Below are 24,334 nucleotides of genomic sequence, written 5' to 3' on the forward strand. Positions count from 1 at the left end.
AGTTTATTGGTTTCCTTTCCGCCCCCCAAACACTTGCGTAAACGCGTCAGTGAGAGGGCAGACAGGGCAGAGAGCAGGACAAATACTATTTACCCCAAAAATCTTTGGGTTACTCTGTCAACATGAGCCGAATCACTGCAGCTATTCGGCGGACGTTTGGACTAGTTCGCGAACACGTCGGGACAGATCACTTGGGGAACAGATATACCTTGATCCCAGAACAGAAGACATGGACGGGTATGTAATATATAATAGCAACTTACAATCCTAGTTGTGGTTTTTATGTGTACAACCATAACACCTATACACTGATGACGATACATTCACAAAGCAGTTATCACACGTATCTATTGTGTCCCTAACGCTTTATTTTATTTATGCAGGTTGTGGTTGGGTTCCCTGCCTTGACTTAACTGCTACATCACTTTATATTTTCACACATTTAATTCCAGTTGCAACACACTTGACAATACAGCTACATACTCTGTATTATGCTTCATTTGCTTCTATGCGTCTTTACCTTCACCCCTTCAGCTCTCGTGGTATTCTGATCCTGCCACTAGATGGTAGCCTCACTATTAGTATTTCATTGTGGTGTATTAAATCATGTCTGTTTTTAATACAGCTCGTCCTACAAGTGTCAGTGTATTTCTTGACATTCAGTAATGACTACTCATGCCTCTGATCTGTTTGTGATCTACCTGCCTTTGGGCTGCCCTCTCCATTCATGTCCCTATGAAGAAAATCTGCAGAAAAAAAGTGAAATGTTTCCAAATAAAAGTATAAAATCAGAAAAAGTTTGACATGGTATCAATAATTTTCTGAATGATCTGAATGTTATGATGTACGAGTTGTTGAAATTGACTGAATAGTGTTGGAGATCGGGAGCACGGATAATGATGATGATGAGGAGGATTTAAAAGGAGGTCACATATCCCTGCTGAGACATGGCAAACAGTATGTAATGCTCAAGCCAAGCAGCAGAACTATCTATGTCATCGGGCTAATCCATGGTGGGATACCAATGGTGTCCTTCACACTCTCTGACTGATAGGAGGCCAAGGTCGTGCTCGGCGGCCTTGCAGATTTGATGCTGAGGCTCACTCTCTGTGAGTCCTTCATCAGTGAGTGTCTCAGAGAAGTGCGTTCTGTTTAGTTATGGAAGATGTTGGCCTGGATGTTGGATCTCTGCAGAAAGTAACAGAGGTTTGGGGGTGTAATGACATACCCCTCTTTTGCTTACCAAGTGACAATAAAAACATTTCATGTGATTATGTCATATGTATAACTGCACATTAACTCTGGGGAACAATTTACTGAAGCAATAAGGGTAAGGGTCCTGTCATTCTTACTGTAATTAATTAGTATCCAGGCTTGATATATCACTCCCATCATCCCAAGGGTTCTACTCAGACTATAAGCCACAGATCATGGGTCACAGGTCAAAGAGCACAACCTGTGTCTGCTCTACACGTGACGCTGCTGGTTAACAAGCCATGGACTTTTGGCTTATTGGTAACTAAGGGTTAAATTCCACCCATGTCCTCTTGTGTTTGTCTCCCTGTCTTGGTGCCACATTACACAAGACAAATAAAGTACACCTTTGACATACATAGGATGAAATATCACGGTGTTTTTTTATTATCTGGAGAGGGACCAACCTCTGGCAGACTGCAGTCCGGGGATTCTTTCTGACCAAACTTGACTTTGTGCTTCACCTTTTCTCAGCAGTTTGCGGGGAAACTTGTGCCCACCTCGTATTTATAATTCATTACAAGGCTACTCCTCCACCCTTGGCTGTCAGACTATTCAAATGAGACATCACAGAAGCCCATTTTCCAGCACACTACAGGCTCCTTTATTCACTGTACAATCACAGTGATTGACACAGTGGAGAGGCTGGTTGGCCTGTCGAAACATTAGTCCCAAACAAACACACTCACGAATGCCATACAAGCATTATGTACAAAGTCATAAGAAGCTCGTAGAAATATACGGTATACACATTGTGTGTGTTTTTATGCCACTCACTCGACCCAGCCCTGTAGAAATAAAACAGATGCATTATTCAGTCCATATGTCTTGCTAAAGCAAGCTCTTTTTGATCTTAAACTGATAGGCCAAGCGTGGGCTCAGGGCCTCAAGGCATGGACCGCAGGGCTTTCCACTGCAGCACATGAGTAGTGTTTAATGTAGGTGAGGAGTTTTTCTCCTTTTCTCTCCCCATCTCTCTCTCTCTCTGCTCACTTCCTATATTTACTTGACCATTCCCAGTGCTCACTTCTACCTTTAGCCACACTTTTCTGCTCCTGTTTTCTACCTCTTTCATTTGATGAACTTTAGAAAACTGGGGCATATAAGCAGTTTTGATAGTGGAAGGCAACATATGGGGATGCCAATGGTCGCCTGTACAAAGAAAATAGAAGGATACAGCTCCTTGTTTTTGAGGTTTTATCAGATTATAGTCATCTCTTCTTAGTTTGACTGTAACGGGTCAGGGGGAGGACCCACATGCCAGTACACGGAGGCAGGCAGACAGTTGGTAATGACTTTTATTTACCACAACGTTCAGCGAAAGTTCAGAGAAAACCTTGCAGGGGGAAACTGGGAGAGAGCAGGTAGAATCCGTTGTCGGGGGCAGAAGGCAGAGTCGACCACCGGAACAGAAACAGAACAGGCAGGGTCGAAACCAGGGAATCGGTCCAAAAAACACTGGAGAAACTAGTGCAAATGACATAGAACAATCTGGCAGCGACTGCATGGTGGAGAGGAGTATATATAGTGGGCTGATTAGTGATCAGGTGCAGCTGCTGTGAACAGGTGAGTGGAGTTGAGCTGATGAGGAGGGAGTGGCTGGAAGGTGATGAGAAGGGGGGGCTGGTGAGCTGGGGTGGGATGAGATGACTGAGAGAGAAGATCATGACATTCGCTCCTTATTTGCGTCCAGTCGGTCTGTTTTCCCCTGTCCTTCATTGCTGCGTCTTGATTTTCCTTCTTTGAAACCAGTCAGTAAAGATTTCTATTTGAAACACTGGAGCACTTTATTAGTGTTTAGTGTCAGGTCGAGCAGTATGCTTTGTTCCCCTCTCTGTATCAAAATGAAAGGGATTCTGTAGCTGTCTGCAGAAGAGGTCCGGTTATGGAGGCCTGCTGCGCACTGCAGTAGGCCACGGAGCTGCACTGATTGTTTTCTACGACAGGACACCAGAGAAATCCACTGGTTATATGGACACTGGTCTTCAGAAGGCCTCTGCTTTGGTGTTGGCTTCATAGAGCTATGCTTCTATATTTTTCTCTCTCTTTCTGTGTGCATCTGTCCCCCAGGCCCAGCTCTGCCTCACACTGCATGGGGCGCCATGTCATGCTGCCCAGATGAAAGGAAAGCATTCTGTGGATGAGCTCATTCGTCTTCAGCAGTGGGCCTGCAGCTTTGACGCCTGCCTTCCCTCCCTTTATTTAAGAAGAGAGGCACACTGACATTATCGGCCGCTGCAGGCACATTTGAAAATAATTGCCTGTATGATTGCTATTTTTCTTACCTCTTTGAGGAGATGTAGCCTTTGTCTTGGAATCAATGGCAACTCAATACTGGACAGGGGAAAGGCAGTTTCCTTTCATGTCTTAGTGAAAAGGATGTATTTTTAGCACTATTCATATTAACAGTGTGTGCCATGCAGTTTTAATCTAATGGTCCTCTCTACTGTGTGGAGAATGGAAGAGATTCAGGGGTTCTTTAGAGGTGTGCCATGCTGTTGTGGAGAAAGGATGCGATGACTTGTCGTCCTATCACTATCCCCCCTCTCTTTTGTCTATTATTTATTTGATTCCCCGGCTCTGCTCTGTGAAGTGAAAAATCTGAAAAGGCCTCAGCTCTGCTATTTCATGATGGGCAACTTTGGGGGACTAAAGGAACAGTTGTGTTTGTGCGCTTTTGCGTTAGTGTGTGCATATGTGTCTGCGTGTCAACACATTATCTTGTGTGTGTGTGTGTGTGTGTGTTTATCTGCTTTGAATTAAAAAATCAGCGACTGTGTGTTTTCCCTCCACTTCATGCCCTAACACACTTAACACAACAACAGATGGCTGTGTGTCATCAGAGCGTTGATTCAAGCCACATATTTCCATGAAAAGAGTCACAGCGGAGAGGGGGACGAGGGTCCAAATGGCTGTTTACTCTGCCACAAGCCACCCCAAGGGAGTGATGAAGGAAGGTCTATCCTACAGTAGAACACCAAGTCGGGGTTTGCTATGGAACGGCGATGTCCAGCGCTACCACAGTAAATCACGTTAATTGATCAGCAGCTTTGCAATGCATGGGGTTTAAATGAAGGTTGTTGAATCATTATAGGAAAACCAAGTGGGTTTAGCTCATCTTTCTGTACACTGTCTGGTTGCCAAGTGTGTGTTTTGTGTGTGTAGTGAAACGCCATGAAGTGGCGTAACTACTTCATTAAAAAGGCATTTGAAAAGATAGATGCTCCAATGAGAAACCAGCTCAAATCATTTCCTGCGGTGGAACATTTTAAATTAGCCAAGATCTAACACCTGTGGTTTAAGTATTTAGCAGGCCAATCTAAAGTTAACCTTTAGGCCGTATATATATATATATATATATATATATATATGTATATATATACATATACATATATATACATATATATATCCTCTACTTCAAACTCCATCCTCCTCAGAATCTGCACATTTTAATTGAACGTTATTGTTTCAGCCTCCTGTAAAACGATTTGCTGTTTGGTGAGCGGTGATGGACAGCAAATAAATCCAATTCACTTTTCCCCATTTGGCTTAGATGTGATTCACTGTCCAATGCATGAATGTCTCTGTTTGGTCAGATGGCCAGTCGGATGTTTTGACACCTTGGGGCTCCTTGTCTGTCAGAAATTCAGCAAGGAAGACTGACAGACAGACTTACATGCAAGCAGACATCTCCTGGAGCCCTCCACTGCTTATTCAATTCAGAATATTTTAATAAAGCAGACCGGCAGGGAGAGAGAGAGAGAGAAATAAGGCTAGGAGTATTGGGGCAGATATGGCCAAGAGAGACTCACTGAGGGTGGAGAAGAAGGTGGGGTAAAGGAAGTGAGTGACAAAGAACAAGGGGTATGCTGACATATGGGGTGAAATTATAGAGTGGGGGAAGACTGGAGAGAGTGAATGTGAAAGGAGGGCTTCTGACAGAAAGAGGGTGAAATGAGTGGGTGGAACAGGCAGACAGATAGAAGGGTAGAGAGAGAAGGTGGAGGTAGGTTAATGGAGAGCGAGAAAGCAGGGGGGCTGAAGGTGTGAAGCAAGGAAACGGAAGGGGGGGGATGCATGAGCGTGATGGAGGTAAACAGAAAGGGGTGGACAGCTTGGTGTATGGACATCACATGCATGGGCCTCAGAGGAGTCGGTAGCAGGGAGGGGGTTCAAGCCACTCCGCAGGCTCACAATGGATGCTGACTTCCTGTGTTACTCCTTTTTTTTTTGTTTCTATAACCCATCGCACAGGGGAGAGACTTCAAGAGGATATGTGGTCTTAAGCAGAGGGGTCTAAAGTATCCCTTCCACCCTCAAGTGCGCCTGCGTTTAGTTAAAAGTAACACACAGGGGAAATCAGAGTATTCTTTTCGGCACGTTATTACTTCTATATGAATTATTCTCCTCTGTTCTGCCGTGAGTTGCTCAAGCCTCAGCGGGATCAACAGCAACAGGGACAAACAGAATGAGGGCTGAATTTAAAAAAAAAGGAAGGAACGAACAGCAGCAGAAGGCCTACTTTGTGTCTAAGCCCCTCCTCTCACCAGAACTGATGCAAAACAACGGCTGGCCTTTTCCCTCTAAACCTCATCACAAGACTCTGGGCTAATGGGTAACCATGGTTACAGGCCTCACACATCCTCGCCATTTTTTTTTCTTCCAGAGAAAGAGATTGGAGGAGGAGAGGGTGAGAGGGTTTCAGCACTGGTACCTGGTTTCTATTGTATCACTGATGCTTATCGGATCACTCCATCTTCATAAAGCTGTCCATTACCATGCTCATACTGGTCCCTGCATCTCTCCCTAGTAGAGCTTTGTGCTGGAGAGGAATAAGCCAGGCTCACATATAGGCACACAGCTTCAGGACGGCTTTTTGTTCCCGCCACAGCGTCAGGCCTCCAAACCCCAGCGCTTTACCTCATACAAACACAAAGACTTAAGAAAGCTGCTCTTTTTGCTGTCTATTGAGAGGGAGAAGTGAATGCTGTGCTGCTGCATGGCAATCTGTTGGAGAGCAAGTGAATGTGGTGGCGTTAAACATTTGTGGTGGCGGTGTGTTGCATGAGACCACCAGTCCACCAGTTGGAGCTCGTTCCGTTCCTGAGTTTGCGGTGCGTTTGTTTACCCACTCATATCTGCATCTGCAATCGGGACGAACCGACTGCAGCTGAAAAGTGAAGAGTGAGCGAGACATGCAGCACAAGACGCCTGTAATGACATTGTGGAGGTGAAAAACCTCTCAGGTCGCCCCCAGCAGTACTCACCGGGGAGCTGATGTGTGAAGTTAGGAGATTTGTGGTGTGTGTGTGTGTGTGTGCGTGCTGGAGCAGGTGATGGAGTTTAGTGGGGTGTGTTCAGGGTTCAAAGAGCAGCCCTCAGAGCGCATCACGTCTTATTCTAAAGAAGGGGGAAAGCAGAGGCATACCTGCAGTTTGATTGGCTCCCGATCTAGCTGCCACGGCAACCCCTCACCCATCCTGCCTCTGTGTCTCCTTACCTTCAACCCCCGGTTCCAGAGCCAGGCTCACAGATGAGTCGCGCTCAGACAGGTGAGATGGCTCATGAATATTTATGTGGTGGGATTTCATTTCTCCTGCCGCTGGCCCCTCCCTCAATGCAGTGCTGCGTTTGTCCTTCACGGTAAGAGGCAGTGTCCTCGCTCCTGTTCCTCAGGTTAATCTGCCTGCTCTCTAGCCAGTTGTATGTGTGTGTGTGTGTCGGTGTGCGTGTGTGACTGGTAAGTAGGTTTCCCCTAGTGAGTGATGAGGAGGCAGACCTGTCACAAGGGTACCTGCTGAGATTGAAAGCTCCTAACACCCTTCATCTCTCTCTCCCGTTCTCCCCCATGATGGGGGGGAGAACGAGAGCCAAGGTCTGAACTGTGATAGATAGCTTAGGCTCGACTTGATGACTGTGTCAAGTGCAGTCCTCGGAATAAGCAGACACTAACTTTATACACTTCATCAGAGTGAATATGCTGATGCTAATGAGTTGATTTGCAATTCCTTCTCTCATAATTGGAAATTAATAATTCATTTCAAATAAGAGTAATTTGTTTTTGTGCTGATACGTGATTTCAAACTACATAAGTAATAAATACAGTGTGGCTTTAAGACATGCCGTAGTAAACGTGTGGCGTCAGCAAGCCTCATTGTTGTGTTTGCTTTGCACTTTTGGATTTGCAATATTATTAATAATGCTAGTCTTTTAATTTGAAAGTGCTTCTTTCTTTTCCCCATTTTAAAGGTCCGGTGTGTAAGAATTGGTGACATCTGATGGTAAGACTGCAAGGATATAGTTATTGTTGATTTTAATTTGTAGCTTCAAAATGTGAAATGCACATTTACAGCCTCTGCAAAGCAAGGTCCTTGCATAAAGTACACATAGGCTTGTTCTAAGGTGTTTTGGTTGGATGTTTGATTAAAAAAAAGAAGAAAAGTTTGTAATGAAAGCACTATGCAAATGGTGTGCAAGGCCAGCTAATTCTGTATGCTACATTAGGTGAAGACAGAAACTAATTGTGTTCTTTTTTAATAAAATCGACAGGTCATGTAAGGTTGTTCTTGGAGATTTGCTGCGTTTTCCTTTGTGCGTCTCTTGTTGAAGCAGCATGGCCTTGATGTGCATATTCCCCCCCGATCAGAAATTACCATGAGAGCAGGCCGTGGTGCATCCTCCCAATGTGTATGTGGTGGGAGGATTGGCCGTGTTTCATAAATATATGTACATAGTCGATTTGGTATTCAAATCCAAGGATAAAAGCCATGGTGGAAGGGGCTTAGTCATGCTGCAAAAGCAGCAAGACAAGAGCAGAGCCATGTTGGGAGTGTGAAAGAGTGGCGAGGGTGAGATGCGACCTAGCGGAGAGAGAGAGAGAGAGAGACGAAAAGAAAAAGTGGGTGACTCTCTTTATGCTTATTAGTTAGGCATTAGCTGTAGCTAAGCCCATTTCTTGTGGGGACTGTATCATAATTGTACCATTTGGATCTGCTGCCGCCCACACTTAACACAAATATTGATATGATCTGTTTATAATTAGCATAGCATCACCTGGAGAACATAGACTTTTGCTTCCGTGCAGTTGCCTTTGTGCTGCTTTCTGGGTAACTGCTTCTCAAAAGACATTTTAAGGCAGATATAAAACGAAATAATGCAGTGAGGTTTTTTTTCTTTTTTTGTCTTCCAGACCTGGATATCAGAAAGCTAAAGCTGCAGAGCTGGAGCCGGTGAGGCCCTATAGTGACAATCTAGTGGGAACCAAAGCAATAGTAGCCTAATTAGCTGACCTGATTACTATAGAGGCTCGACGGTGTATGGAAAGGAATTATTCTAACAAGGCACAATTGCAAGCAGGCTTGTCTTTATTGGAATTATTTAGAAGGCAAACGAAAATATTGAAGTCACCGCTCGTGGAGGAGGCACAAGCAAAGCAACACGACTTCCCACACAGAGCACTCTTTAGTGCCTTTATGGAGTGCCGTCATTCATTTATCCCAGTGCCGTAGCTATCTGTTATGGTTGAAGTAAACATTAAGGCCATCAGTCAGCCGTGTGCATGGAGGTGGTTGCCTCCATTTGTCCATGTCCAGTCAGCTGCAGAGAAATGGTGATGGAATCTTGACAGATTGTCTGTGTTTTGGAGCGTGTTGTTTTCCTTGCCCATCCATTTCTCTCCTGCTAGCCATGTTTGCCATGCATCATCTCTCTCTCTCCCTCTCCCTCCCTCCTCCGTCCTCCTTCCTTTGCTCATCATTTTACAGAGGGATGGAAACGATGGACAGACATCTGGTTACCTGTGAGGAAAAACTATTAAAACACTGCACTCTGTAGCTCTTTTGCACCACACAAAGAAACGACTCAACTACTGTGGGGTTTTTTTTGTGTTTTTTTTTCTTGTTCTGTCTATATCACTCTCCATTGCTCCCCACCTTCTCCACCTCCATCTTCATGTCATTGTGTGCGACACCGAACTTGCCTAATCAGCAGATCCTACCAAAATAATTGGCGGTGGCTTTTGCTGCTCGAGAGCGCTGTGCTGTATACAGATAGGGAAAGGAGCACTTAATATTCCTCGCTGCTCGTAGCTCTCCTGTTGTCTGTGATATCTGACCTCTTTTGTCTCCTGCTCGGCTTGATGTTGATTTTGGAGGGCATTGTTAGCCAGTGCGCTGTGATTGGAAGAGGTTGCCGGTGAGGGGGGCTGTGGTTGGTTGGGTTAAAGGGAGGCTCATTTGCATAAAGGCTTAGCCCAGATTTGGAGCCACTCAGTGAGATCTGAGGAGAAGGGCCCGAGGGCCACGAGGTAATCATCCATGGCCTGTCACAGCGCTGTCATCCCTCTGTGTATTTGTGTGCCTGTGTGTCTGACGGCAACAGACGGAGAGCATTGTGTCTGCTCCTCTTTGTGTGTGTTTTTTTGCGATCTGTATGCGTCGTTGTTGTGCATCTCTGTCTAACTCTAGCTCCCACTCACTGCCTTTTTGTCTCCCTCTTTTTTTGTGTGTGTGTGTGTGTGTGTGTGTGTGGTGTGTGTGTGTGTGCGGTTTTCCAGGAAGAGTTGTCCGTGCCAAGCGAATGGTAGAGGCAGCCAATGCTACAGAGTATGAATATACAGAAGGCAGCATACCGATAGAGTGGGACGGTAAGTGTAGACTGCAGCATCACTGTTGCACACTTTATCATTAAAATGGATAAATGAGAGTGTTAACAAAAGAGCTTCCCAGCAGAGAATACAAAGTGCTGCACAAAATAAAAAGGAATAGATTCATGACTGCGTGTATTGGGGCCTTGGCTAATCCACTGATTTTTATGTTTATTTTCATCATGCTGTGAGATGGGGGTTGGGGAAAAGTGTATTCATGAGTTTGTCAAAGACGCTTTCTGCTGGCGTTATACAACCGTACCATAAAATTGTGTTTCAAATTTCTTACAAGTGGATACAAACTGTTCTCTCTGTCTCAGACTGGCTTTATCCACCTTAAACCCCTCATCCTACTATGCCCCATCCCTCATGCATTTTCATCAGGATGCAAATAAGAAAGGGATAAAAGAGGCCCAGAATCCCCGTGCTAGCTGATGGGAGAGTTAGGAAATCTCTTTCTCGCTGTCTCGCTATCTCTCTTTCTGGCTGCCTTTAACCTGCTCTGCTGTGCAGCCAGCTCAGCCAAAATAGAGTTCTTAAAAAAAGAAAAAAAAAAAGAAAAGAGTGACAGAGAGAGAGAGAGCGAGAGATGACAGACAGACACAGTCTGTCATCTCTCAGGGTATTGATGGAGAATGACAAAGTGTGTACATTCAAATTCAAAGATCAGAGCCGATCCACACTTTCTCTGGTGAGACGTAGAACTCTCCGGCCGTGCTCTTGTGTTTTGAGCTCATCAGGCTTGGATGATATGATCTCACGTGTTTTTTCCCCTATAGTTTTTAAAGGGAATTGAAGCTAAAACATTTCTGGATACACTCCCTCGACAACCCTGGTTTACTCAGTAGGCACGCTGAGATAGTGCAGTGCCCTGAAACACGGTGGTACTATCGCTGCAGCCTTTAAATATGACTGCAGCTTTTTGTTTGTGCAGCGTATGTTTGTGTGGGTGTTCTCACTGGGTCTTTTTTTTCTCTCCTCTCTCCTCCTCCTCCAGCTTGGCTCCGAGGCAGAAGGAAGGAACCCCCCTCCATCGAGGTACGTCGTCGTCATCGTCACCCACTCTCCCCCCTTTCCAGCCTCCCTGCTGTGCTGATGGTTGGACTCCAGGGGGCTGGCTACATGGGAGGGAAAGAAGCAGCAAAGGCAGAATAAAAGAGACGCTTTGATTCGTTTTATCTTGTAGTTTCGAACTGAATCCAGGAACTTTGGGGGACAGGTGTTAAAATAAACAGCAGCAGACGTACGTTGATGGCAAGACTGAGAGCAAAGACAGCCTCCGAACAAGGGGCTCACTGACACTATGTCCTAGTTTACTTTCTTTTTTCCAGCAGAAGCCTGCATCTCGCCTTTTTGTGTTTTATTTCTGGCAGTCTCCAAGATGGGAATAGTGAAGGAGTGCAGTTTTTCCCCTGGTGTACCTCTCACTGGGTTTATTGCTCTGTAAATGTGAGAATGCTGGAAATTATTTGGCCAGTGAAATGTGGGCCTATAGGAAATCCTTTGGAAGGCCAATACCCAGGCCCTCTCTCTGTCTCTCTGTCCTCTGTCCCTGCCAGTGGCCAATGCCATCCCCTGCCTCAATTGCCAGAACATTCTCTTCCAATTTTCTGCCTTGCTTCTGCCCAATAGCTGCCATCGACAGCTGGACAGTGTTGATGTGGCCAAGGCTTTACTCCCAGCACATTACCCTACCCCTTGTCACGCTCCCTCTCTTCCCAGTCCAAGCTGACATAAATTGATTGGATTAAATCCTGTCATTAACAGGCTGGAAAAGCAGCTCAGTATGTTTGTCTCTCTCCCCAAAGCGGGGCTTTTTGGCCACAGCTCTCTCCCTCTCTTTTCCAGTCCCTCAGTTCTTCCAACACACAACATCATTATGCCCAGTCCTCCCTTCCCTTTTGGCTGCCCGTTTTAGGGAGAGACTAACATCACTGGACACTAGCTGTGTCTCGAGTGGGTAGCTATTCCACTGGTGGACTATGCTCGGGTTATTATTGTTTCCATGAGTTGGAAGGGTTGTTTATATTACACATGCCTCCTGTCACGTTAGTTTACCCATCTGTTCCAAGCACTACACTTTTAACCGGAGTTTAGTGGACCAATACAGGTTAACAGCGTTCTTTTTCGAGCAAATACCCTATTTCATGCTTGACACGTCCATTTATTTGTTCCCGGAAACTGCAGAGTGCAACTTGATGTCTTTTCTGCTTCTGACTCGTGAGCTGCTGATGATCTGGGCTTTACTCCTGCAATATCTTGCAGCCCCACTCAGATTTTGTCAAATCTTCAGAAAACTTCTACCTCATGGGTGCGGGTGATGTGACACATCCAAGTGTTGGCATCTACCATTAATATACCACATTTGGTATGTTGTGACATTTTCATTTTAAATTGTGGGCCAAAAAAATGAATATACATTCATAAATGACAAGCAGTGCTGCCGTGTTTACTCTTGTGTTGTGTCCTGTAGCTAGAAGGGTGATTGGTAAGTGTGTGGCCCAAAGAAGGAGGAGTCCATTCTTTCTGAAACCCAGCGCACTTATTTTTGAACAGTTACATTTGTACACCTAGTCCATTGGTTACAGAGCACACTAATCACTTCTCCTTTGAAGAAAATAAATCTTGACTTATCTCTCTTGAACCGGAGGTTTGTCTACAACTCGTTCTGCCATGTTTGAATTCATTAGACCACATGTCTTCACCACAGGGAGGAAACAGCCTGATCTTTTACCACCATACCCTCACAGACCTCCATGGATGAAAAGTGCTTTACAGAGAGGTAGCAGATGATGGCATGAATTTAATCTGAGACATCATTCAGGGCTGAACTGCTCGTGCATTAATTATGAGCTGATTAACAGATCTCAATTTATCCTGGGCCACAAACATATCAGTGACACCTCCGAATTATCTTTAACTTTATTTCATCTCTCATCATCTCCCTGCTAGTCAGACGTGTCCATATCATGTTAACTGATTATATTCCAAGGTCAAAAAAATTTGATATGATTGTCAATGGTTGACTTAATAATTTGAGGCTGTTCCTGATAGTTTTCCACCTGTGTGTTTTACAGGAGCTGCAGAAGAATGTGTCGTACAGGGAGCAAATCAAGCTGAAGGCCAAGGAGGTGGAGGAGAAAGATCTGGCCCTTCAGGCTAACGAGTATCAGGAAGGTCTGGTGGCGACTCCTGTAAAGACTTTAGCCAAAGGCCATGCAGCCACCACCAGCTTTGGCAAGGAGGAGATGTCTGAGGAACCCACCAGCACTGCAAACACATTTCAGCCCGGCTCCTGGATGCCCACTGCCAAGAAATAGACCAAGACATTCGTATACACTGACAATAGTCTAATGGAGAAGCCCTGCAATAAATAGTACCAATTTGTCACAAACATTTATGGAAATATTTTCGAAACAATCATCTCACATTTAAGTCTCAAATAATTCTGCATTGTTTCAGAGTAAAACTATTTATTTCAATGCCTTTTTTAGGTCTACATTCTACTTTTCTGGTCCCTCAGTATATATTATACTATAGTATACACAAGATCATTTTAATCTCTCACTTTATAAGTAATGAAAATAATTGAATGAAGCAGAACGTTGAAATTGTTCAGGTGTACACTGACTGCAAATGTTGCAGGGATGCTAACTGTAATTCAATTCAATTAAACCTCGTATTGAGCCAAAGCTAAATGTTGTAATAGCACCTGAAGAATGCATTTCATTTGGTTGATTGTTCCTTGTAAAATACAGGTTTTTGAAAATTAGATGTTGTGAAATCTGGTGAAAATGTATAAACTATTGGGATGAAGTGCTAATTCTAAATTAAATGTGGTGCAATTCGACTGCAGTAACATTTACAATACAGTGTTACGCAGGTGGCCCCTACTGCCTACGGGTCATAGGTCAAACTCACAACCAGTTTAGCAACTAATTGATCTGCCACAGTATGAAGTTCCATCCCCTGAGGTTAGAGTTCATGTTGGCAGCAGAGTTGCTGAAGAAAGGAGCCCAAAAGGAACAGCATGAGGACTTGCAAAATCCAAAAAAAAGAAGCTATGAACTAGGATCTTTCAGCCAAGAACATGTTCTTCCTACACATGCAAATGCTCTCAGGAGATGACAGCACTCTGGATCCCAGGATTAAAGAGGTGAATGAGTAAAAAATGGGTCAACTAATATGTTGTTATGTTCATTTGTTCACCTGTCTGGAGTTATTGGTTCTAATTGCTTCTTTACAGGCTCATAAGTCCTTAGAATAACAGTGCCTGTAAAAAACAGTCATCCCACTGGACTTTTGAATGGTTAATTATTTTTCCAACATAGTCAATAAATATATTTTTTAGAGAAAATTTGAATACAGGCACCTTTGGCGACAAATTGACATTTTACATTTTTTCTACCTGAATTTACAAGTGATCTCCCCGTGCTGTGATCAGGATTAGGGCCTTTTGTGACTTGCGCTCATGCTATAGCAAGTTCTTTAATACAAACTGTCGATCAGTAAAATAAAACCTCTAACTAGATGTAGTGTATAATACAACATGAGGACTCGTGTACAATGAATCATCAATTTATGAATAATATTTACTGGTGAATCTAAAAAGAAATTCAATTTTCTTATCAATCATGAAAACTGGTTTTATTAGAAAGTCATAATTTGTATATTTTGCAAGTGACTTGGAGAAAAAGTTCCAGTATGCTCATTACATCATCAATTCAGCACAACAGAGATGCTAATGGTGGAATGCAAGGTGTTGCAACAGCTGCACAATATTACCAGCAGATCTCTATATAGAAACATCATACAGATGACCACTGTGCTCTTGCTGACCTAAGTCCCACTGGAACAAGCCTCCTCCGGGCAGTACTGTCCGTCTCAGCACTATTAGGCCTGTGGGGCCAGTGTTCCTCCCTCTACCCCGGATATGGGGCATAGTGGCCCTGCGATGACATTAGGGCTGGGACAAGGAAGTGCACCGTGTCATTATTTGGAATAGGGAGGATTGTGTTGGTGCAGTGGTTACTCCTCCTTTTCCACTGACCCTATACTTCCCCCCACAGACTCAGTCTTTCTTGGTCCTTTTTGCCTTGGCTATGTTTTCTTGCCGTTTCTGCTTTTTCTTCTGTTCCCGGTCACGGACCTCTATCATCTTGGCCAGTTTCCAGGACAGCAGTGCACTGGCAATGAAAAGAGGTGTGAGAGCCAGGATGACAGTGGTGAGGAAACCATAGGGGTCTTTGGCAGCCCACTCCACCACATACTCTGCCCATGCACGAACATCAATCATCTTGGTCAGAAATGATGCGGAGTAATCAGACCTAAGGATAGTACCAGAAACAAAAACAGTGAACAGCCAGAATTGAGGGGTGTGTATGAATTGGCTCCCAGTACTAGTCAGCAGCTTGGATCCCTAATAAGGTTAGGACATTGGGTCTAAAACCAAATGATTATTAGTCTCAAATGGTTTGATAGTCAATTGTTCAGTTTCAATGTGTGTGTTTTCTTCTTCCTTTAAAGAATATTATTTAAATGTTTGGGAAGCAATGCTTTACAATGTTTTACCAGTCTCTGACACTTTATGAACAAATGAATCAAATATAAATGACTGAGGATCAAAGAATTGTTTTTCCCAATAATGAATAAAAGATTGGGGTTGATTGCATGTGTGTGATTCAGGGAAATAAAGTCAACATGATGTCCTGCACACTCATTCACAACACTTGGGACCCAGGAGGCAGCAAAAGACATTATAGGTAATATTATAATTCTGAATATAGAAATATTGACTGACACTCAAAGGGGTATCTGTCCCGTTTAGAGGAACAAAGAGCTCAGTTTGTGCAATTTGATCAGCCGATGATGACTAAGAAGTGAAACATTAGTTTTACGTTGCATCATTTATTCAAAAAGCTTACATAGACACCATTTTCAACAGGTTTTGTTTATAAGAATAACACCCACTAGTACAACAAATCGATCATCGATTTTATTATGTTAATCCGGACAGATATGCGAGTTGTTGGCCCCTTTTCCACCGCAGGAACTTTTCTCATTGCTGCTTCCTTGGAATCCTCACCGTTTCTCATAAAACCTGCTGACAGGACTGACCACTGGCTAACTGGTATCACATCAGCTAACACATAGTAGGTCGGTATATTCACAAGGTATTGCTTTACCGCAAGCTACAGCCACACACATGCACGATAAGTACGTTAACAAATGCACAGTGTCTGACACTGTTATTGGATGTATTGTCCTGAAATGTCGATGAAAGATATTCATTTCTGCTAACGTTAGCATCGCTACATAGCCCCTCTGCACCTCCATGACGGGCCTTAGTCAAACGAGTAAGCGCACTGACTCGACTTCACAGCGTGACAGGAGTAAAGTAAATGTGACACAACATCGAAACTATATGTTACGCGTTGTTAGTGGAGGTAAATTCACGCTAAATGTAAAATAAACTTACCGTAATAACTGTTTACAGCCACGACGACCAGTCACAGCTCCTCCCTGTTCCGGTACACTGAAGGGGTGTGGTTTCTGGTCGTCACTGGCTTGTGATTGGATATGAGTCTTAAAATACAACATGGTAACTGTAGTCTTATAAACTGGAATTACTGATAAACCCTCCAACTCCAGAACAAGCTGCTTTGTCATTGTTGGTGAGTTTAATCAGACTGGATATGTATGTATTCATAGTCAAAATGAAAAACATTTCAGATAAGATAAGATAAGATAGCTTTATTTATCTCATATCTTACAATGATATGTGTCCTATCCACATTTTAATTGCAGAGACAACTAAATTATGACTAACCATAATACAAGTCTTACTATATTAAAGATATTTGATAAGTCAGCAAATCTAGTCTGATACCCAAATGAGGACACTGACTAGGAAGAGGTCTTGCTATAATGTCATACACCTGGGTTTATGATTGTAATGATGGATATTCCTCATTATTTTTGTGACATTTTATTCACAGAAGAACATACCAATCAGGTGGATTAATAAAAACAACTGTTGGTTACATAATTACATCACCTCATGAATACGATTCATTTTGCCTGGATTTGTGTGTTAAAATTAACTTTATATATCTAAACTATGAGGAGTAGTGTGTGTGCAAACCTCCGCTATGGCCACTCAGTTTCCCTCATTACCACCAAAATGTAGCAATTCCCTCTTTCGGCCACAAATGCAACCAACAACATAAAATCCTTGACAGGGTAAAAATGGCGAAAAAAAATAATAACAAATTAACTTAGTTTGCTTGACTGTACGCTGACATAATCCTTAATGTGCTAAATATCCTGGTAAACTATACTGCGGTCACTCCAAATGTGATTTTCGCAAACCACCATTCTGCTTTTGTGCTGTTTTTGTGTGCCAATAGACTGGTTTCCTCACTGACTTTATTTCAAGCCTTTTCTATTTTTTTAATGGTCTCTGTAGATAAACTTCTAGTGTTGTAGAGCTCTGGGTGAGATGATACTTATCTAACTGAGTCTGACATGATGTCGCATCACGGACGTGACATTTGGATCACGGCTATCCTCACATACAGAGAGAGAAGAGGTGTAAAGAACCTCCCAATAAAGCAACCCAACACTTGTTTAGACTGCAGCGCAAATCAGATTTATATGCATATCCAATCAGAATCTGAATCTTCCTGACCAACTGTTCACACTACATATTGCAAGTGATCAGATCTGATCTGCATGTGACCATATTGACATCGTCTTGTCTCGTCTTCAACATGTATTTCTATAGTTACAGGTCATGCCTCCGGAAAAACAAGTCGTATAAACAAAATGAACAAACTGGATGACAGAAATCTGTGCCTGTGTTTCTGTCCCAAATGGTTACGGGGAGCTACGGTTGTGCCGCCTTTAATGGCGCAATCTTCTCATTAACCCACAGTCTGTTGTTGTCTTCCGTTTTTTGTTAAACTATTGTCTTCTACTGTGTCGATTGTTCAACACAACTTAACTTCTGCCTCTTTGGATCTACGTCGTTGTGGTCTATGGAGTCGCACTGCAAGTGACGCAGAAGACACTTTTAAATCCTATCTGAGCGACCAAGGCGTTCAGATTGAAACACATTTGTAGAGATCTGATCAGAATCGCATTCGAAACCACCTCCATATTTGGTTTGAATCAACTTTGGAAAAATCAGATCTCATGTGTTTTTTAGCTGTTTAGACTACCCAAAAACATCAAGCTAGATACAATCTGGATATTCTTAAAAATCCAATTTGGGCTGCAGTCTAAACAAGGTGCAAGTAGCACTAATAAATGTGCACATTGTTATTGTGTATTACATGGCATAGACGGTGATCATGTGTGAGACTGCACTGCTTCGAGAATAAAGCAAACGATAGGGCAATAAGTGCAAAAAAAGCAACAGGCTCCACTGGCCCTCTGAGAAAGATGACTAACATAACAAAGGAGGACCTGCTGGCTTTGTGAACTTCCTGTGGGGAAGTATTGAAACCAAATCAGGTTAGGCCACATCTGCTCTGTCCATACGGCATGGATCACTTTCAGTGCAGTTCAAAGGCCAGCCTTTTAGACCTTCTCACAGAGGAAGGACAGGGGCAGCTGGGAACACATGCAGAAGACAAACACATTGCAAACACTCATTCTGGTTTACCAGCATAGTTTTGGTCAACTTTTATAGACAGACATCCACAATCTGGTGGGTTTTTTGTTATGTGATTATAATTATTAGCTTCTGCTACATGTCTCATCAGGCTGAGAGAATCCGGACGGTGGGCAATGCAGCCGCACCCTAACTCCTCCTGCGCCTCCTTTTCATGAGCTGTGGGGAAAATTTGCCCTCAGGGCTTTCTGTCAAAAGGCCTTCCTGGCAGAAGCTTTGGTTTTTTGCTCGCAGTTTAGTTAAGTTTAGCCAACAAAACTTCTTGGTCAGGATTAGGCAACACAACTACTTGGTTAGGTTTAAGAAAAGATCGTGGTTTGGATTAAAATAGACCTCTTCATAACATTAACCATGGGCAAAGGCTTTTCTGGAAGAAAGCCTTGATGGCAAACATCTCCCATATGCTTTTCATGATCCAGCTATGGGACTATTATCAGCAGGCGGGGAGAGGGGGGAGACCATAAAATGACAGCACTACAATTTATAGTTAACCAACTCCACTAGTGGTGTGAATCATAATGATTACGAGAACAACCACTAGTCTGGCTAGTCCTAGAGGATTTCCATTATCATTTGATTTAGCCTTTTCTGTTGTAAGTCGATGAACTAAATTACCAAAAGGAGTTAAGAGCAAAGAACGGGATGAGATGCAGACATCTTAAGGGGCTAGTGATGGGACAATACAGGATATCAGTGTTCATCGTGATAAAAGGCACTTACAATAAGGTAATATGGGTGAATTTCTATTATTGTAATGGAGATAAACATTAATATTTCACGTGAGTGACTTGAAAATCCTTTTTAACTCTCAACATACAGTCCTTGTGATTTATTTTTTAATGTGCCCTAATGTCTTTCCTTGTGCGTTATTATGATCTTATTAAGTTCATTATTTTTCATGTGGCCTGTAAAGAGTCTGGTAAATGCCCATGTCATTCACATCACATCTAGTTTGACGCAGTTCTGTTTTAAGCTTTAATAACGCAATTGAACATCAACGAATAAATCAATTGGTTGTCGTTGTTAATAAATTCTGAGAAAGTAAATCAAATTAATAAATGTCAGATCAATTGAAAATGAAACCATTTAGTTGGCTGCAGGTGTTAGTATCTCTTTCATATCTCATTATGACATGTTTATATCTCATGATACTGATACAAATAAATTGATGAAATGAAACGGATCAGAGAGTGAGGTCACAAGATGATGACCCACAGTCATAGCTTTCTTCATTCAGTTGCTTTCTTCAGGGGTGCAAATTGGTGAGTAATCAAATTATGTAGACACAATGGTTAAAGATGAGACCTGGAACTTCAGTGGCCAACTCCAGTCTTTACTCCTGAGACAACCATAGCCACCTGACCACATGTGCAAAACCTAAGGAGTGCACCTTTGAGATAAAAATAGATATGTTTGTATGTGAGAAAGACAAAGGATTGGATTGTCTTTCAGTGACTGTTTGTCCACAGGCAACAGCAGAGACAGTCTGACCAAAATGACTGATTAGTGACTGTGGAGGACTAACATGTCCAGCTCCATATCTTCTTCCTCCCACGCCCTTTCTGCCTCTGAAGGCTGAATGTCCTTTGGACTTTAAGCCTCGAAAAAACAACTATCACGTTGTTAACCGAAGCGGCCAGAGCCCGGGGTGGTAGTGAGGCACCAAGTGGAAAAAAAGTCAGTTTTCTTGCCCCCTTTTAGCCCTGTGGGAAACTCCGAGACCGCCCCTGGATTAAGTCCCCGCCTTCAAACTCAAATAAGACGGAAGCTTGAAAGGCCGTCGGCCGCCGGGGCTCCGCCCTCGCGCTCCCGGACGCCTTCACAAAGGATTTGACGACGTTCGGGAATTCCGCCTCCAGTTCCTTTTATAGCGCCACTCGTGCCCTGGCAGCGCTCCAGGGCCCCGCCCACCGCGGTCACTTTGACAACACAAAGGACTTCACGGAACTCGTAAGCGCCGCCCTTCTTTCCAAATAAGGTCGGCTTATCCATGTACGGCAAACAATCGGTGCGAGATTGCCCTTTTCTCTTCCTTATCCCGTTTATATGATCGGAGAGGAACTGCGCTTCAGGTTGGAAGCGGTGCGATCATGGCCGAGCGAGTCCAGCAGCCCCCAGCCAAGCGGCTCTGCTGCCGGCCCGGCTACAACCCGGCATGCAGGCAGGGGCAGCGGGCTGGAGGAGTTCTGTGTGGCGGCGCGGGGTCCGCTCCTGGAGGGTCGGGGAACGGGAAAACGCACAACCCGGAGTCGCTGCTCGACATCGCGGCGCGCAGAGTCGCGGAGAAGTGGCCGTTCCAGCGGGTGGAGGAGCGATTCGAGCGGATCCCGGAGCCCGTTCAGCGGAGGATCGTATACTGGTCTTTTCCGAGAAGCGAGAAGGAGATCTGTATGTATTCCTCTTTCAACGCCGGAGGAGAGGAAAGTGGAAGTAGCGGGGACAATAATGACGAGACGCAGCTGCCTTTCCTGCGGGGTGTCACTCTGCTGGAGGGTGGCTGGGTGGACAACGTATTGCAAGTCGGTGAGTGGACTGTTACGTTACAGTGGAGAAGGAAAACAGTTGTTGTGACAAACAAAACAACTAACTTAACTCGTACTATTTGCCTTTTCTTCCTGCCATGGAACCGTGCCAGCTTTTTTTTAAAGGGCTGGTGTTCGCCTTCCACAGCACTGTTGATAATAAACAATGCAGGCTAGTTTACACCCGTCTACCCTCTATAGCTGTGTAAGAACGACTTATTTCCTGATAAGCTCACAATAGCAGCCCACTTCTTGTTTTTGCCCTCTGAGCTGAGCGCACTGAATCGCCCCAGAGCCATCCCAATTGGAAGCTTAGCACTTTGTTCCTATTTTTGTGTCTTTCCAACTCTCCATGCCCCCACCAGTGGGTACGCAGACAAAAGCCCCCCTATATCTTTTCACCACTGGCTAAATAGACGATATTTAGACAGGGTGGGAGGGACGGTGATTTAAAGCCACAGTGCTTCTTGTTTTGTTTGCCAAGCACCTTTGTGAGACAGACGGACGCGTTTCTTGTGTCTCCCCAGCATTTAGTTAAAGCCCAAGCTATATGCAGCTGATGAAGGCAAATATTTTTTTCCCTCCTCCTCTTGACTGCATTAGTTATGGTAAAGCTGGGAGTAAACAGAGGTGTAGGCTCAGCAACCTCCTGCCGTCCTCTCTGATTGCCTGCCTGCCTGCCTGCCTTTCTGCTTTCCTCCCTGCCTGCCTGGTTGGCTGCCTCTGCCAGAGCCACAATATTTCACTGCATTCGTCAGTGCAATAGACTCAGCTGTCAATCCGACTCCCCACCCTTGGAAACGGTTCAGGATTCTAATCCCATTACCCTCCCCAGTTCATCAGAATCTTAATGCATTCAGCAAACAAGATTTTATGCATGATCTTCTTCCTCCCTCCCTCACCCTCTCAATCGCTCTCCCTCGCTTCCCCTCTCTCTAGCTCTCTCATCTTGGCTTACTATCCCTCCAAAGAATCTGTGTGGAGATGGCTTCAGCTCTTGTGGGCTTAGAGAATGTGTAGTGCACAATAGTAGCCATGGAGCAGGCAGACAGGCAGGCAGCTCTCCCTCCCTCTCTGGTCTGTTTACCAGATTCCCCATCATTAGGCTCATTTATGTGCTCACTCTTGGGGCTGTTGGAAGCCGAGCACTCAACTCGAGGTAAAATAAAAAGTGTGAGGAATCGCTTCAAAAGAGATACAGTGTGTGAGTGTGTGTGCGCTGTGGAAAAACAGTCAGAGAGAGTGTCAAAGAGGGTAACAGGGTCATATTCTGTGCCTGTGAATGTGTGTGTGTGTGTGTGTGTGAAAGAGAGAGAAAAGAGTCAGTATGTGTGGGGGTTTGACAAACACTGAGGGGGGATTGTGCATGCATCTGTTTGTGCATGTGTGTGTCTTCGTCTGCACGGGCTGTCAGTCTCATCCTGCATGCTCACAGAGAGTGGAGGATGACAGGCGAGCACACAGCAGAAGAAGGGCACGCTATGCTGATTACAATTTTTGGCCAAGATTTTTATTATTTTATTTTTTTTAGTTGGGGGGAGAAAAATAAAGCCAAGGAAGAGAAAATGATAAATAAAAGATGCAATCTACTCCAGGGGACAGGCAGCCACTCGAGGATGAGGGCTTAAAAGCAGGGCAGCATGGGAGGGGGCTGTCAGCCACATCACACACCACATGTATTGGCCCATCAAACACATACAGTGGGTCTGGCCTGAAAAAAAAGTGCACAGTGGTTGTGATGGTGTGTGTGTGTGTGTGTGCGCACAAGTGTGCAGGGCTTTGTGTGGCGTCTCGTGTGTGTGCTGTCAATGGGATGGGATTCACTGTTGATGATGAAAGACAGTAGAGCGATAGAAGAGATGTGGAGGTTATTGTGTATGGGGGGAAAAGCTAATATACTTGAATGGATCTGCTGTCGCTATATTCCTCTCCTCCCCCTCTCATCTCCTCCTCCACCTCCCTCTCTCCCAAGTGAGCAGCTATAAAACTCTCCATATTTACTCCCCTAAGGCCAACTACCAGCCCCCAGTCTCCTGTGATTATTTATCTTTTTCTCAAAGACATTAATCACACGCTTTTCCCTTTTTTCCCCTCCATCTCTTTCATACATCAGTGCTGCAGAGAGAATGGATAGGGGGATGGCGTTTAAGGGGAAGAGCAATAGATCGGGCGATATCAGGGAAAAGAGGGCGAAGCCTGGAGGGGAAAAAAGTGGGTGGAAAATGCAAAAAAGGGAAAGAGGCATTGAATTGGTGATTGCAGGAGAAGGAGATGCATGAAACTAAAGAATGAATGCTGAGAAGGGGAGAGAGTGAGATGGATGGGTTGTTCTTTCTCCCATGCAAGCTCATCCGTTCCAGTGCCAGCATTTGAGATAAATATTCATGTATAAATGCAAGTGTTATCTAGCAGTCCGCTGCTCCTCGCTTATAATATTGTTACACCGACCCGGCTTCGGCCCTCTTGCACTCTTCCTATTGTCGAACCGGGTGATGAATTTGAACAGGGAGCGGCACAGACATCTAACCTTTAACCTCTGCGTAAGGGTTCTTTATGTAATAATACAATCGAAAAGAAACGCACACGTCCATTTGGTGGACTGTCCAATGGCAGCATCTCCATCATAAAACATGATGTTGTCATATGCCGATCACATAAATGTCAGTCAGTGAAGGCGAGCTACAGTCGTACGACTACACCACTTGATTGGTCTAGTGTCCTTGTCCCAGTACACGTACTAGCAGGGAGTTATTGAGTGGTGTGTGTTTACTTCCTCTAGGCTAGGTGGCGATATGCCCCCTGTCATCTTGTTAGTGCCGTTTTACCACGTGACCCGTTACGCCACAAACAACCTCGTCATCGAAGTATAATATCAGCTGGACTGAACGTGTTTACTTGTGTTTTAAAGTTTAAAAGTTTGGTCAGGCAAAACCAAACGTCATGTGAATGTAATGAGTTACTCTCACCAACGTTAACATTTGCCTTAGTCTGTCGATCAGACAGCACTGCAGGCCTGTAGCTGAGCACCATTCACCATTCTTAAGGTGCCTGCTCACAACTCAGCATCTGTTCTCCAGCCCCCCTTGTGTAATTTAGCCTCAGCAGCTCATCATGCTGAAACGAAGGCTAGTATTATGGTGCCCCGTCCTCTAATTATAGAATTCAATCCTATGGCTCTAACATGGCATGACAAAGCATGTTTGCACTTCATTACCCTCCTTCCTGTTTTAGTCCTCC

The 24,334-nt window shown here is 44.2% G+C and overlaps 3 protein-coding genes across 3 annotated transcripts in view; 2 read left to right on the top strand and 1 right to left on the bottom strand.

The window, feature by feature from the left end:
* Nucleotides 1-44: 44 nt before the first annotated feature.
* ndufaf2 (NADH:ubiquinone oxidoreductase complex assembly factor 2) lies at nucleotides 45-14,082 on the top strand. Its single transcript, XM_044026335.1, has 4 exons — nucleotides 45-237; nucleotides 9,809-9,898; nucleotides 10,896-10,936; nucleotides 12,976-14,082. Exons 1-4 carry the CDS (start codon nucleotides 123-125, stop codon nucleotides 13,216-13,218), a joined length of 489 nt encoding a protein of 162 aa, XP_043882270.1. The 5' UTR covers nucleotides 45-122; the 3' UTR covers nucleotides 13,219-14,082.
* A 436-nt stretch (nucleotides 14,083-14,518) lies between these two features.
* On the bottom strand, nucleotides 14,519-16,441 carry smim15 (small integral membrane protein 15). The gene is made up of 2 exons (XM_044026336.1): nucleotides 16,377-16,441; nucleotides 14,519-15,225 (listed from the first exon to the last, which is right to left on the bottom strand). The coding sequence occupies exon 2, from the start codon at nucleotides 15,192-15,194 to the stop codon at nucleotides 14,970-14,972; it is 225 nt and encodes a 74-aa protein (XP_043882271.1). The 5' UTR covers nucleotides 15,195-15,225; nucleotides 16,377-16,441; the 3' UTR covers nucleotides 14,519-14,969.
* A 4,089-nt stretch (nucleotides 16,442-20,530) lies between these two features.
* LOC122769636 (zinc finger SWIM domain-containing protein 6-like) overlaps nucleotides 20,531-24,334 on the top strand; it is a 45,813-nt gene continuing 42,009 nt past the window's right edge. Inside the window, exon 1 of the mRNA XM_044026333.1 lies at nucleotides 20,531-21,098. Coding sequence (XP_043882268.1) covers nucleotides 20,666-21,098 — 433 coding nt within the window. The 5' untranslated portion in view covers nucleotides 20,531-20,665. The remainder of the gene's footprint in view (nucleotides 21,099-24,334) is intronic.

The sequence above is a fragment of the Solea senegalensis genome, linkage group LG5, assembly GCF_019176455.1.
Source record: "Solea senegalensis isolate Sse05_10M linkage group LG5, IFAPA_SoseM_1, whole genome shotgun sequence".
In the NCBI taxonomy this organism is placed as follows: domain Eukaryota; kingdom Metazoa; phylum Chordata; class Actinopteri; order Pleuronectiformes; family Soleidae; genus Solea; species Solea senegalensis.

Excerpts from the sequence above, each read along its gene's own strand:
- smim15 (XM_044026336.1), bottom strand. The coding sequence starts at position 15,194 with ATGATTGATGTTCGTGCATGGGCAGAGTATGTGGTGGAGTGGGCTGCC.
- ndufaf2 (XM_044026335.1), top strand. The coding sequence starts at position 123 with ATGAGCCGAATCACTGCAGCTATTCGGCGGACGTTTGGACTAGTTCGC. Across the intron at positions 9,899-10,895 it reads CATACCGATAGAGTGGGACG|CTTGGCTCCGAGGCAGAAGG; the intron begins GTAAGTGTAGAC and ends CTCCTCCTCCAG. Across the intron at positions 10,937-12,975 it reads AGGAACCCCCCTCCATCGAG|GAGCTGCAGAAGAATGTGTC; the intron begins GTACGTCGTCGT and ends TGTGTTTTACAG.